Source organism: Porites lutea, chromosome 2 (assembly GCF_958299795.1).
Source record: "Porites lutea chromosome 2, jaPorLute2.1, whole genome shotgun sequence".
Lineage (NCBI taxonomy): Eukaryota > Metazoa > Cnidaria > Anthozoa > Scleractinia > Poritidae > Porites > Porites lutea.
In genome coordinates this window covers 42374142-42389895 of record NC_133202.1, presented here as the reverse complement: position 1 = coordinate 42389895, position 15754 = coordinate 42374142, and the positions used below count along the sequence as shown (strand labels likewise).

Genomic DNA, 15754 nt, shown 5'->3' with positions numbered 1-15754 from the left:
AAAGAATATAAATTGAAAAAGAGGGAGTATTCATATCCAAGACAATGCCCAAGTCATTTTTGCTTCGACGTCATTTTAAACAGGAATGGAATTACAGACAAGAGGATTGTCCCACTCACGGTAGGAACTAGTTGAAACATTTTTATTTGAGCTTTCGAAAACGTAAAATAATGGGAAATATTTTAATTTCAAGTCGAATCATTTTAAGTCTTAATTTTGTTCATTCGTAGGACCTTTACAGTTTGATAGTTGGGATGGATTTCCTCTAAAGTCAGAGACGTTGCCTCGGAGGTATACTTTTCTGCGGCAAAATACTATCAGGGAACTTGGCTCACAATTGCATGGAAAATATCCTGACGAGAGACGAAACCAAGCTGAATTATTCACTGCTGGCCGAGGGAGGTACATGACTGATATGAAGCCAAATCAAAGTCTGCGAGACATCGAATTAAATTCAACCAGCCCTGGAGACTATACACAAACCACAGAATACACCAGTACAGAAGCAAGGGACAAAACGCGATCGGTCAAAATCCATAAAAGGGCTCCGCAGCAAGCCAATGAAGAAGCAAAACAGCAGCGTGAAGCCTCCAAGAAGCTGTCTCCCTCACACAACAGTTCGACAAGTAAGCAGCCCTACAAGTGCGATCAGTGCGGCAAGATTTTCAAAACCAAGTACACGTTAACCATCCACCTGAAGATGCCTTCCCACACTGGCGCCAAGCCGTTTGTGTGCGCCATATGTGGAAAGGGTTTCCGCTTATCCAGCACGCTCTGTCGGCATAAAATCATTCATACATCTGAAAAACCTCACAAGTGTCACATCTGCGACAAGGCCTTTAATCGCTCATCCACCCTGAAGACTCACGTTCGCACGCACAGCGAGTTCAAAGAATTCGTCTGCGACATCTGTGGCAAAGGTTTCCATCAAAAAGGCAATTTGCGCAATCACGTCCTCATCCACACAGGAGAGAAACCATATCACTGCAATCTTTGCGAGAAAGCATTTAACAAGCTTTCCAATCTGAAATTCCACATGCACATCCACACAGACAATGCACCGTACCGCTGCCGTTTCTGCAAGACTTGTTTCACCAGGCGCTGCGATCTCAAGCTCCACATTGCCGAGTGCAACGGACAAAATTAAACAAGGAAAAAAGCAAGTCAAGCGGTTTGCATTAGGTGACAGTTAATCGACATTAACACATAAAGCAAATGGATGGTTTACTGATCAAATATTTATGGCGAATAAGCCAGAGATTTAGACTGAACTTTCTCTTTTTTCATTTTCGTGAAGGATCGCTAAAGAGATTGCAGTTGTAAATCTTGAACTTACACGTACTACAAACGCTTCAAGTATTTTCAAACGCGCGAGTGCAGCTTCTTTGATTTATTTCTAAGAAATAGTAAATTTGTTTGTTGTTACCACAACTGAAAAGCTAAATGCCACATTACTGGAAATCAAATTTTCTGGAGTTAGCATTTTATTTTTACGGCTAATCTTGTTGGTACCGTTAGTAATGGTGAAATGATAAGAACTTGGTATAACTGATGATGAATATTTCGCAGTTTCGTATGTAGCATGCCGAATTTTTTTTTACTGCACTACGAAGGGCTGTGGCTTCACAATTCTGTGAAAACGACTCCCGTCCATAAATCAAGCCGAAAACACTTGTATAAATCCAATAAAAAATGTCATACAATAAAATTTGCTCCCGAAGTTATTGGTCTTTTTGTTCTTCAGCGTTATTTTTTCTTGCTTTCATGACATTAGGTTTCTACTTCGCGGGCTGGTGAAAAAGAACATGTGAAATATCATAGAAATGCCTAGTAGAGGCTGCAAGGAGACTTATAACTTATTAACAAGTGTCGAACCTGTCCATTAGCATAACCAGGAGACCGCAATGATAAACCTATAAGCTTTTCATCGACAGAACCAAGAAAAGACGTGATAAAACCCTTTTATTTCTTTTTGGAATAAAGCAAGAATGTTACTGAACTTCGCGACGGATCTTTTCCTCGGAAGTTTGTTCTGGAAGGAGACTACGTGAGCAGAAGAAAGTGGCAAGTTTTGTTTTGTTAACTGTTCTTCGTTTTCGATCAGAACAGACTTAAGATTTCTTTAGTTGTGCAACCGAAAGACGATTATATTTGTGAAACAATTCGAACTAGAGAGGCAGTAGCCTCAATAAGAATGTTAAAAAAAAATCAATCTTAACTGGCCTTTTCCGATAGTTTTTTTCCTGCTATAGTCCGTCAGTGGATCATTTACACCTTCATTCATTACTTAACAAAACCACCTGAATCCAATTTAACTTAGAGTTTTCGCTCCAAAGGAAAGGACTTAAACAGCCCGCACCGTGCTAAATAAAAGGAGTCATGACACAGTTGAGCTTGATCTTGAGAACCGTTTTCTTTTAAGCTTTTGTGTCCAAGTACACTGTTTTCTGTTTTCGTATGCAGACGGGGTTCAAAACAACACAGGTTGTTTGTACAGTATTGTTAAAGCAATCACAAAGGATTTAATTATCAACAATAACACTGCACCATGAGACCTGAGATTTGGCGCTAAGTGGCGAACTCATCAAGAGTAATTAACACGCGTGGCTTTTCAATTGGAAATCATAATTGATTGAAACAGGTGTAATTTCGAAGAGGCCGCTTGCTGATTTTTTCATCTTTGAAAGACAAAGCAAGAAGACAATACGCGGGCAGCAAGAAAATCAACCGTTCAGAATATTTTGCAAAGAAAAAGCCTTTCATTTCAAAAACAGAGAAAGGTTATCCCAACATGTGACGCAGCCTCCTCGAAATTGCTACGTTAATATACGAACCGGTGTGCTATAACTTATTCAAATTCCTATCAAATACAGTCCGACCCGATATGAGGCTGTTAATTTACTGATGCAAAAATGAACCCGACTTACATCGAACTCTTGGGGGCCTTGAAGGGACTTTTAATCCAAAAAAGTGTTATTTTGACTCAAACTTTATTTCTGTTGCAAACCACATGTTAAAGCGTCAATCTTTTGCGTCGTTTCCAACAGAGCAGCCGTAGATTATACCATTATTCACAATACATGGCTAATACATAAAGCTATATTTCCAGCAGCGAGCGAGTGAATGTGAAAATTAGTATCATAGTACTAAGAAGGTAGGCGGTCGCTGCGATCATGCGCTAAATACTAGAAACAACGGTCACTGTTCGCCAAATAGCAGTTTTTTTCAGTTAATCTCAATTAGCGTTGATTTGCGATTATTCCTGTTTTTGTTACAGAAAAAAAACAAGTCAGCATTGCTTACTTTCACAGCAGCAATAAAATGTCAAATGCTATTTCCCTGAAACGGTTGTTTTTATCTTTTCTCTTTTTTTGCAGAAGTCATCGAATTTTCAAGTCAAAACAAACAAGTTGGAATAGTTTTGGTGTAACAGACGCGCTATAAATATTACGAAAAGCAAAAACAGGCGCTTCTCTCTTCTATCTAAAAATGTATGTGTGGAAGAGAATGGTTGCCTTCGCAGTATGTATTAAAATGAATAATATTCTGTCCTAGATTGATTAAAGCCGTGATTAAATGTATTCATAGACAAAAAATGTGACGATTGTACTTTTGGAGCTGTACGTCAAAGAAAAACTTTGATCAAATAACAATGAAGGCCATCGATCAAAACGTTTTGAACGGAGCTTCATTTTAGCTGCAAACAAAAATTTGATTGTGATTTTCACGATTTAAACACAAATAAAGGTTAGTTGCCAAATTTGCAATCAATCAGAGTGTTTAAGATTATCGTTTTTAAGATAACTCTACTTTGAAGGTTTACTACCCTTTATTATCTTAATTTAACATGCTTTATTTTGATATAAAACGTTTTCTATAAATTTCAATTTCAAAGAAAAGAAAAACCAATAAAGACGACCTGATTGCCCCATATTCATCACAGCATCTATTTGCCAAATTTGGTGTACTGGTTTGAGTATTATTTTAAACTACCACTCACTAAGAATTGAGATATATCGTAAAAATTCAAACGGCACAAACAGTACATCAAAGAGAACCCTCAATTACTCTTTTAATAATTTTTTTGAGTCTAAAATCATAATGAAGGAAATATAGCTAGAAAAAAAAACATAGTATAAAAAGGATGTCAATACAGTGCAGTAGGATTGGCACGTACTAAGAAAAGTGGAACTAAAACACGAGTATCAATTAGTAAAGTTAGTAAACAAACCCACTTTCTGATAGGCACTCATTGAATTCTTGGCTAAACTACTCCAGGAAACCTATCTTTCGAATAAAATTTATGTTCTGAACTAACAGGCATGTTTTTATTCACTCGCGTCGGAAACATTTTCGGATTGCTTATAAATATGAGGAACCAAAATTTGCACAATCTCAATTGAATTTAATGTCAGGCGCTTAAGGGAATTTCAGACTAGGAATACATATAGTGACATGCAAATTTCTGGAAACTTCGGACGAAGGTTAAAGCAAACGCTTGGGTTCGGGCGAAATTAATGGCAGACTTTTCGGGAAACTTTCGAGATCGATGTCCACCTCCAATGACGCTCTGTCCTAGAAGTACAGGACTCGAGATCTATGACGTAGATAGATCGAATTTTTTTACAGTGACTCAGTTGATTTAAGTGCGATTATTCATCCGTTATCGAAGCCTACTTATTCCTACTTCTTCTGACTATCCATTTGAAATCAAGGCTTAAGTGCCGGTGACATACAAATTTACACATTACTGCGCGAACCTCAGCGGGAACATTTTGCGATTTTAACACAATCATGGTTCTTTGGCACACTCTGTTGCGCTGATCACAAGATTGACAGGCTCATGAGACATAACTTCAGGAACTGAAAAACGGTATTTTTTTGGATGCTTGAACCCCTTTCTTAGAGTCGCCAGTGTTGCCGCTTCTAACTGTAACGCATCTTACTGGCATTTTTTGCCTTTTAACAGCTGTTTCAGTTACGTATTCCTTAATTTACGTCATAGTTCCTTACTTACGTCACAGCTCTTTCGTTTCCGAGTGGCTTCCGAGAGGGTTGCCAGGCACCGATCCAAAGCGCCCTCTAATTGGCCAGCTCGTAGGCATAAATACTATTTCTCTCTGGTAATAAGACTCTACTTGATACATTCAATAGCAAACCAACTTTTTGGCCCCTTACCTTCGGTTTCCTATGCTTTGCGCATGTCTTCAACATCATCAGAACAGGTGTTGTGTGCCTTTATGTATGAAGTAAATTCGATCTCAAAGAATCCTCCTTCCACAACAGCTACTGCTGTCAGTATACGAGAAGATCGTTATACCGCGCGTACCGACTGTACCGAGTGTACCGGGCCGCCGAGCATAATACAATGAGTGTACCGAGTGTGCTGGCTGTACCCAGTGAACCAACTGTACCGAGTGTACCGGTTGTACCGAAAAAAGTTTCACCCCTAACTCGGAATACCGAATAATAAACTAGAAGCTACTACTATCATTAAACCTTGGTTTCATAAGATATGCTAAAAGCATCACAGGGAAGGCATTTCTATTTGGTAAGGCACTATCCAGGGGATACGTATTTTGGGGTAACAATTGTGTAGTCCTTTAAGGAATGCAACCACTGTGACGGAATGAAATCTCTAGCGAGTGAGGCAGACGCGAAACAAAAGGAGGTTGAAAAAGGTGTTGTGTTTTCTGTGTTGTGATCGGCTCGGTACAATCAGGTACGGAAACACTCACTGCGAGGCAAAACGGACCAATCAGAGAGCCAATTTGAAACGGTGCTGGTCAACTGTTCCGAGTGAAGACTAAGAAGAATGGATGCCAAAATGGCGGCAAATTTGAAAGTTTTCAAAACTTCTAACAAAAAAGTCATGATGCGTTCAGACGGCAAAATCTTCTTGAATTAAAGGAATAAAAATTCTTACGTTATAGGCACTAATAATCATTTTTTGTTTTAAAGACTACCTGTCCAAAATCCTCATCTTGTCTCCGAAATAAATTTTGTACTATCCATGCAAACACTTCTTTAAAAATATATGCGTAACGTATTGTTTCTCTAGCCCCCACCTAGTTCTAGAAGATATCCATACCACCACCACACGACAAAATCGTGCAAAAACGTCCCCGGTAACCACGTTATGAGTAAAATGTTCAGTACCGATAGCAATATCTCTGTCAGGGTTAGCAATGACTTTGATGAGAAAAGTGCAAAAAAAAAAAATAGCTGCAGCAAAGTACCAGTCTGGCCTCTCCCTAGACCTCCATGCAGATGGAGTGCACCAACAGAGGTAACTGATTTTAGTCTACATGAGGGCTGTCGCTATAACTCTAGAGTCCCTTTGTAGGTCACTCACAGTAATCTCTGTGAAGATCGTCCTCGGACAAGTTACATTCATTTCACGATCATGATTTAAATATCGATACCTAACTGCTAAAAACAGAAACACAGAGGCATTCACTAACATAAGCCCAGCCAACAGGAACATGTAGTATTCCAGATATCCTTTGTTGAGGTTTTCAGGATACCAATCACCATTTGATGCGTGTTTAACAATGGAAGCCAACGCTGATGCTACGTAATAGCCAAAACCAATCATTGCGAGACACAAACCCATGACTACGCCGCGAAGGTCAGCAGGGGACTGGGTATAAGCGAATTCGAGACCTGAAAGAAGAAATGTAAACATGAATTCCCCCGCTTGTCTATTCAGGGGGTTATTGCGTTCGACGAAGGCGAACGCCTACAGGGGGTTTCTATAATTGAACTTATCAAAATGTTTGGGGACTGAAATTCAGATGTGGTGCTACTATACTTCACGGTCCCTCTTTCATTAGATTACAGTCTGTTAACTATCACTACAATCCTTTCTAGTCCACGACCCCCACACTCTGGGTGTGAAGTGCATGTATTTTATTGCGTGTGAAATTTTGATGTTGTATTCAAGTGATTACTGTAAAGTCCCACGTTAAACTCCCCCCGGTTTTAAGCCCCCCGGATATAAGCCCATCGACTTGCTAACGAAGATATTATTCCAGATATAGGTCCCCCCCAACCCCGTTTAAAACCCCATCTAATGTATAAGTGTGCTCTTCTCGCGTTTCTTTACAAACATAAAAATTTTTAATCTAACGTTGTAGGCATAAACAAGTGGCTGTGGACTTTGGAACAATAATTATATTGATACCAAAGTTGTTGCTCGTTGCTCAGATACGTTTTATCTCGCCGTTCCGAAATATTTTTTTATTCCGCTTATATGACCCCCGGATATAAGCCCCCCCCCCCCCCCCACCCGTTTATAAGCCCACCCAAAACCCCTTATGAAGTTATATAAGACTAGGGCTCTGACGTGGGATTTTACGGTGTTTACATTTTGTAATCAAGGCTGCCATGGTCCCAATCATGCTGCGCATTTTTGTATGTAGGGATATGGCATCAGTAGTTGCGATGCTGTTCTAAATATCAAACATAAAACTAAGACAGCCTTTAGTGTAGGGAGAAGTTTAGACTAAGTACTGTTTCATTTTGGCTAAACAAAGTTATCCAGTGTTAAAAGATTTAGCATTTTACTAAAAGCCAGTAAAAGAAAACTTGCACTCGTATAAATTAAGTCCTCAACATCTAGTACACTTACTTTCAAGTTAGTTTGCCTATCAATTTTTCCTCGAGCCCGAATGGGCTATTGACTCAGAGGCCATGCGCGTGAGAGGAATAATCGTTTTAGTAAAATCAAACTAGTTGCTCAAAAATATCGAGAATAAAAATATTTTAGCTAGTTAAGGCTAGACTTTAACCCTTTTTTGCCGCCAAAAAGCCCGCGCTTTTCGCTACTAGTGGGCTATAACATATAGCCTAGTAGTAGCTCAACCAATCAGAACGCAGTATTGTTAATAGACCGCTAGTTGGATTTTACTAAAACACAGTAGTCTGCCGCAGTATTTACCAGTTTTCTCACCCTTTCCCTGTCAGTCTTGCGGTTTGTAAATAGTCGTCGCAAAGTGGTTGTCGGTTTGTGAGCAACACGCACATTGTAAGGTTGAAGTGCGATGTTTCAGAGGTGCCTCTGATGTACGGTACAGTCGCTGTCGTAACAGGGCCAGAGTTGACGTTGGTCTGAGTATTGGAATCAGTGTTACTGTGAGTCTTCCGTCTAACAAATTCTAATAATTCTACGATGACTAGAAAATATAGTCGTTACTTCCATGTACTTCTCCGGAAAGTTCAGTTAATCTTATCCTGATAAAATACACTACTATTTATGTCTTCCGTGTCGTTCAGCTTTCATTTTCTAGACGCCATGTTGTTTTTTCATGATATCGTGGCTTCACCAATATTTTATATCCGCCAGTTACATATGCCAGCCAAGAGAATTTTTTTTAATTAAAATTTTTCTTAGCAGGGAGGGTGACTTTTATTGAGAGCAGTGAAGAGCCGAGGAAAGAACGTATTGACTAAATGTTTCTACATATATTAAAATTCCCTTCCCGTCCTGAAACGACATTGTTGGGCTATTTGTTACTGCCGCTCTGTAAATTTACCATCAAGATTCTGTAAAGTTGAAATTCCAAACAGAGATGTGGACTGTTACCTGTAACGCCAACCAGAACCTCGCTTGCTCCTTGTAAGACGTACTGAGGTACTTGGTAAAACACACTCATAGTGGATGCGTTCACGGTTTTATTGAACAAGTCTTGTTTAAACGTCCCGTTAGTGTGTAAGACGTGTTTCCTTTCCATTTCGATAATTCCTCCTAAAGCAACTGAGCCCGCGGCGAACAGCAACCCAACACCAATTCTGCGCAGTGGGGTCAAATTAAAACCAAGACGGTGCAGACCTGGGTACACCACTCGGTCAATAAGTGGAATAAGAACAAGCAGGGGAATGTTTTCAAACAGATTCAGTGAGGCCGCGGGAAGTGATGTTTCCCCTGAAACTTTTAAATTCATGTAGGAAGCTTGAAGGACAAACGTTGTAAAACACTAAAAAAAAAACAAAATCAACTAAGGTTTCGAAAAAGCACAAATATAACAAAGAAGTTAAATGTAGTGACTAACAAATAGAAGTATTTCACTTTTTGTTTATTTGTTTTTGTTTTGTTTTGTTTTTTTTTTTATTCAGGAGCCAAACCATCCCTCAAATTGGTTATTTGGGCTAATTTGACACATTTTTATTTTTCTTTACCAATTTGCCAGATAGTCTCCGATTGTTGATAAAATAATGAAACGATAGATATTTTGTTTGAAGTCACAACCAAAAAAAAGACGTCCCCAAAGAGGTTTAATGAAAATTAATGTTAATTTTCGTAGGCAAACTTAAATCACTGGCATATCACTAGAAGTTAAAGAACCTTAGTACCTGAGTAAAGAAAAAAAAAAACGGGTTTTGTTTTTCTCGCTACCATACATATAACTCCAGTTATGAGACTTCAAAGAAATTAAATTGCCGCCCCAGCACCATAGTTTCTCCAATGAATTTGTGTCCATTGAATTTTCGCCCATTTTTTTTGTTCATTTAAAGTTGATTTTCCGGTAACATAAACCTTTAATAGTGGCATAATAGTGGCAAGAAAACGCTCAGGCTGGCAAATTTTATTTTAAAAGGATCACGGGACTTCTTACTGTGTTCTACGGATAGTTCTAGCAATGGTAGAAATCCCCGTTTTCCATTTTGTCAATTTTCTTTTAGCTTTCAACGGTAAACACACAACTTAAATGGCGACACAACAATACAATACCTCTCTATGAAGAAGAATTATTATACCCAAGGGGCGGGGGAGAAGGAGTACCTCCCATTTGTGCTACAAACGTTCCAAAATTCAAAATGTTTTATCTCTGCCAATAATTGTGATACGATAAATTTTTTCAGAGTTTTTCTCCCCTTGAAAGGTGCTTTCTTATAAAATTGTGGAAGTTTAAAACTGACGTATGAATGGCGTAATCTGAGACATCAAACATTTGATTGGTGCCATCATATACCCAAATTTAATTCGATTGGCCTGATATTCATATTTGAAGGCCACGACGATCTGGTAGATAAAAGGCAAAAGCCGACAAAGTCTTTGTAAATTAACTAATTTTATAACCGATTTGAGGAGTGGTCGGATTAGGCCCACCATGATTAATTAATGCCGCAAAACAAATGAAAATGTGGAACAGGCTGAAACAAAAAGTTCTATAGCGAGCCCATTGTCACACATTCTCCTCTTCATGCGCTCCTATAAGACCCTTCGAATTGCTGAATGACATGAAAAAGCAATAAGTTTACAAAAGAGTCGCTCTCACCTGTCCATATATTGTCCAGTAGAATATAAATGTTAAAAAGATCGGGATCAGCTGAACCACGGACTTGACACCTTCCACCATTTCTTCAGAGAAAGTTCCTCCTTTTGATTCTTTTGCACCATCAAGCCAGTGGCTCATTAGAGCCGAAGATCTCCGCTTACAAAAGAAGTAGTTTTTCAAGCCTTTACCAATAATACGTAATGTGTCAGTTAAGTAACTGCCCTCCGGAGGGTGCAGTATGTAGCTCCTTCTTCCAATAAGCAGCAGAATGGTTGCTAAAGTCATTGAAACTGCTAATATCAGATAACCGTAAAAAAATAACACTTCTTGTTGAACGTACACAACAACTGTAAAAGCAAGTATACTACCAATTTGGATGAACCAATAAAACGCATTAAAGAATTTCTGCACCATTTGCTCCCCTTGTTCCTTCACTTGATCTGCGCCCATTGGAGACAGGTTAGCTTTTATTCCTCCTGTTCCTATGGCAATAAGGATGAGTGACACGCCTAAAAACCCTTCTTTACTTGACATGCTTAGACCATAGGCCGGTGGGTAGCTGTAAGTAGTAGCCGTGAGGAGAATGGTACCGACTGTGTAGAGTAGTGAGCACCCATATATGGTATTATAGCGCCCAAGCAGAACGTCAGCAAACCATCCACCGATTACAGGAGTGAAGAAACATGTACCTAAAATAAACCAAAATTATAATTTTTTTTGTATAATTGCTATTCGAGATTAGTTGCTTGTTATTGGCGGCTTTATTAAGTTAAATTAACAGATTTCAGCTGACATTGATTAAATATTGACCCCAAACTCGTTCCCAGGGTCCTCACCTAGCCGTCCCTACGGAGCGAGAGACGGGTAGGAGAAGACCATGGGAACGAAGATTTATTGAACCTTTCTTGCGTTTACTCATCCCGACACTCCTTCTCGCTAGACGGACTTAAAATGTTAGTTAATGCCCTCGTCATCTCCCGATTGGACTGTTGTAAGTCTTTTGTACGGTATTCCTAAATATCAAAGGGATAAACTCCAACGAATCCAGAATACCGCTGCGCGTCTCAGTGTGATGGGCCTAAAACGTTCAGATCATGTAACGCCTGTACTAAATAACTTGCACTGGCTTCCAGTTGTAAAGAGAACTGAATTTAAGATTCTCTTCATAACGTATAAGACTGTACATGGCCAGTCTGCAGACTAACTGAACCCTTTAATTGAAATGCATCAACCGTCACGAACTTTAAGATCAGCGTCACGTTCACTAGTGTGTCCTCAAAAAGCTAAAACTGAAAACTACGGGTGTAGAGCTTTTTCTTTTGTGGCACCGAAATTGTGGAACTCCCTACCGGTGGACATTAAGAATGCCAAGACTGTAATCTGTTTTAAAAACAAGTTGAAAACTCATCGTTTTAGGGAAGCTTTCTTATTTTAGTAAACATTATGGTGAACTTAATTACTTTAATAGTAGGGATTTTGATTTTAACTTCTCTTTGCAAATCATTGTAAGGCTCATTGAGCTTTGTAAATGCGCCATATAAGAATGTATTTATTATTATTATTATTATTATTATTATTATTATTATTATTATTGTTATTATTATATTTTATTATTATTATTATTATTATTTTATTTTTTTTATTTTTTTTAAACAGTTGGAAGAAACTTTTGAATTTTAGAGGCTGACAGTTTTTTTTTAATTGAAATGAAATGTTTTTAATTCGAATAAATTTTTCTTAGTTAAATTAACTCTTTCTAAGCTAAATTAAGTGCTTTTTAAATCGACAGGAATAGGACAATTGCACGATGACGACATTTGACTACAACTACCAGAATTCAATCCGGTTTTGCTTTGTTATTTAAATTTGTCAATCCCGCTGAGGATTAAAGAACAATAGCCTTAATTTGCACAAGAAAACAACAAGCTCAAGGATTCTGGTAGTTGTAGTAAAATGACGTCATCGTGCAATTGTCCTATTGTAAATAGTGTTTTGAATGAATAGTTTTTTCTTTTTTTCAAGTGAATTAATTGTAAATAGGATTTTAATAGTTAGCATTGTTGTCAATAAAATTTTTTCATTTATTAAAAAAAATTATTATTATTATTATCATTATTATTATTATTATTATTATTATTATTAGTTATTGTTACACCCAACACTGTATTTGAAGTAAAATAATTTTTCCAGTGTGTAAAGGAAAATAAAAAAATGGTATTGACGGCAATATTCTATTTTGCCAGTTTACACTGGACGAAGGTTAAACATATTTTTATGTTTTTGTTTTATTCACTGTTGTAACCTTCATTATAATTATTTATCACAGTCTGCAATACTTACAACAATTAGGTAAGATCAATGATGTATGTAATATCTCTGTAGGTGATTATGATATTTATCCTAGTTCCTGTGTTAGAAATCTAAGTGCATAGTTTGATAATAAGTTGTCAATGTCAACGCATGTTACTAAAATCGGTAATGCCGCGTTTTATCACCTACATAATATTAGAAGGATTAAGAAGTATTTATCCCGCGATTCGTTACTGACGCTTATTCATGCTTTTATCACTAGACGTTTAGACTATTGTAATGGACTTCTGTATGGTCTTCCTAACTCGCAAATAGTTAAATTACAACGTGTGCAGAATGCTGCGGCTAGACTTGTACTGAGCTTAAGTAAGGACTCGCATATTTCTCCCGCGCTTTATCAACTTCACTGGTTACAAGTACAACATCGTGTTCATTTTAAGATCTTAATTTTAACATTTAAAGCTATTCATGGATTGGCACCTAAGTATATCATAGAACTAATTAACATTAAGCCTAGGTCTATATATAATCTTAGATCAAATCAAAGTTTATTGCTAGACCCTCCTAAAGAGAAAATACTTGTCACGTTACGTGACAGATCTCTCCCTGCTGTTGCCCCATATTTATGGAATAGTTTGCCGGCTGAATTACGTGATATTCAATCGTTAGCTGTTTTTAAATGTAAGCTGAAAACTTATTTATTTCGTGCAGCTTTTACAACGTAACCTGTTTGACATTCACTTTTATTATTAGTATTACTAATTAAGTTTATTATCATAAAGTTGTTAAGTTGTTAAGCGCTGTTGATCAGGAATGTAAATAGCGCTCTAGAAGTTATTTAATTATTATTAATTATTATTAATTCTCAGTTAAGAGTGAAGACTTAGTTGGTAAATAAACAAATAACAATTGTGAACTCTCATCCATGAAGAGCTAAATGTGGCTTGTAGTATCCCACAAGGATCCGTTCTGGGATCATACTATAGCTATCTTACTGACCTAAAATTAATCTTACAGGGACCGCGGAGCATAGAGGCTGGTTACAGCCCCACCAATAATTTCGCCGGGATTCTTTTGTTAGACTTTTTCAAAAGTACTTCTAATCCCCGTGTTAAAACGAGAGAATACACATGACAAATTATGCGAATTTCCTGTTGTCCCATGTTTTAATAGTACAACGTGATTTGAAATCCCATCCATTTCTAACTCTGAACGCTATTCTCAGAGTGTGTCGGTCATTCAACATGTCTGTAAGCGTTTGACTATTTATTTTAAATGTAAGCATATGGCAGCGAGCTTAGATGGCCCACCGGACACACAGTGGTGATATCTTAATTAAACATGAGACATGAACTGACGCTGTGTGACTTGTTGTTGTGACTAAAGGATTTGTCAGTCGAAATAATAACCGCAAACGTAACTTTGCAACCGACCGACGCTGAACAGCCTCCTTCATATAGCCAGCTAGCTGGACTAACATATGACAGACCCTACATAGATGAACGCAAAACCTTATTTGCCTATTACCTTACTTATTTCTGTTTCTTAATATTTTGTTAATTCTGTTTGGTGGAATCCAGCTGAAAATTTAATGATTGGCCTTACTTAATATTATTTAAATCTTTTGTCACGTTGAATAAACGCCATATATTATAATTATGTGTAAGTTTACGTTTTTGTGTAAAAAACTAGCAAAATGGTGATAAAAATTTAATTTAACAACATTTTCTCCGGTTTGATAGCAATATACGCGTTTCTGGTGATTTTAGAAACTCTAATTTTCAAAATTTTCCGGGTAAGCATACCCCGGTCCCACCCCCCCCCCCCCCCCCTAGTTATTATTGTAACTCTGTGGAGTATTTAACCCTTTAAACCCTAAGATCAAAATTTGAATTCTCATTTGTTGCCCCTATTCATTTCCTACAGAAGTAGTGGGGAGAAGTTGATAAAATATCAAGCAAATTCATCTTGTGTGATCATGTCCATAATTCTCATGACCACTACGTTTTACAAAGCATTGATATTACGAGGAGAAATTTGATGCTGATCACTCTCAGGGCTTAAAGGGTTAATAGAGGTTTTGTAAAAAAAAAATAATACCCCGGACCCACGATCCCTGATCTATCGTTATTTCTGACAATACACATGATTTCACCTTGAAAAGCCAAAGTTATTGTACTGGGTAATGGAGAGGGCAGCTTTAGCACATCGCTACAGTAAAACACCAGATTGGCCGCTACACCGTAGAAAGTCAGACGTTCGCAAAGCTCGACAAACAGAATGCATAGCACCACAAGGTTTCTTGTTGTAGCCTTAGGCCGTTGATCAGCGGAAGAAAGAAGACTTTCGTCGATGCTTCTTTGACTTCTTTGTTCCGCTTCATTCCTTTGGTCCTCGTATATCAAAGGACGATTTTCGTTGGCCGTAGCCTCCTGCTCATCCGCCATTGTCTCGATCTACCTAGAAACATAGCAATAATGTTCACGATAGCTTTTGAAACTTGATAAATAGTTGAGAGGCAGGCTGTTGTCTTAATTTCGAAAATTACCTGAACCTTCTTCGAATTCCACTGAATGAGATAAATTTAACTTACAAACTGCAACAAAAGACCTTTCTCGATGCGGAAGCCGTCCCGACATCTCTGAGCTTTTACACCACATGGCCGCGTTCAACCTGGACCCAAGTGAGAGAAGAAAACAAAACGCTTACACAAATCGGTGCAATTTAAATAAAGGAGTTCATTATATCAGGGGTTTCGTAATGTAGGGTTTATTATGCTAAGAACACGCCGTGAACAAAACAAGGAGACAAGGTAAGATGTTACCGTAAAATTCCGAAAATAAGCCCCGGGGCTTATATTTTTCAAAGGCCCTTTTGGAGGGGCTTATATTCGGAGGGGCGTATGTACGGAGGGAAATTTGCGTTTTTAAATCGATTGGGCTAGCTTGAAGTGGGAAGGAAATTTACCATTTTTGCTTTGTTTTACTTTGTATTCAAGGGTAAATTCCAAGTACAAGCCCCCCGGGGGCTTATACATGGAGGGGCTTATTTTCGGAATTTTACGGTATTGTGTACATTTATTGTTATTTTAGAGCCCTAAACAACGATCGCTAAAATACCCATACAAACCCTTATAACATTTCTGCTGCCCAACGATTCTCGCT

At 38.0% G+C, this 15754-nt stretch overlaps 2 protein-coding genes across 2 annotated transcripts; one reads left to right on the top strand and one right to left on the bottom strand.

Moving 5' to 3' along the window:
- Positions 1-1711, top strand: LOC140927042 (uncharacterized). The gene is made up of 2 exons (XM_073376707.1): positions 1-120; positions 231-1711. The coding sequence occupies exons 1-2, from the start codon at positions 45-47 to the stop codon at positions 1145-1147; spliced, it is 993 nt and encodes a 330-aa protein (XP_073232808.1). The 5' UTR covers positions 1-44; the 3' UTR covers positions 1148-1711.
- Positions 1712-3013: 1302 nt separating this feature from the next.
- LOC140928666 (solute carrier family 15 member 4-like) lies at positions 3014-15248 on the bottom strand. The gene is made up of 5 exons (XM_073378443.1): positions 15184-15248; positions 14746-15050; positions 10281-10969; positions 8588-8978; positions 3014-6666 (listed from the first exon to the last, which is right to left on the bottom strand). The coding sequence occupies exons 2-5, from the start codon at positions 15035-15037 to the stop codon at positions 6305-6307; spliced, it is 1734 nt and encodes a 577-aa protein (XP_073234544.1). The 5' UTR covers positions 15038-15050; positions 15184-15248; the 3' UTR covers positions 3014-6304.
- Between the last annotated feature and the right edge of the window lie 506 nt (positions 15249-15754).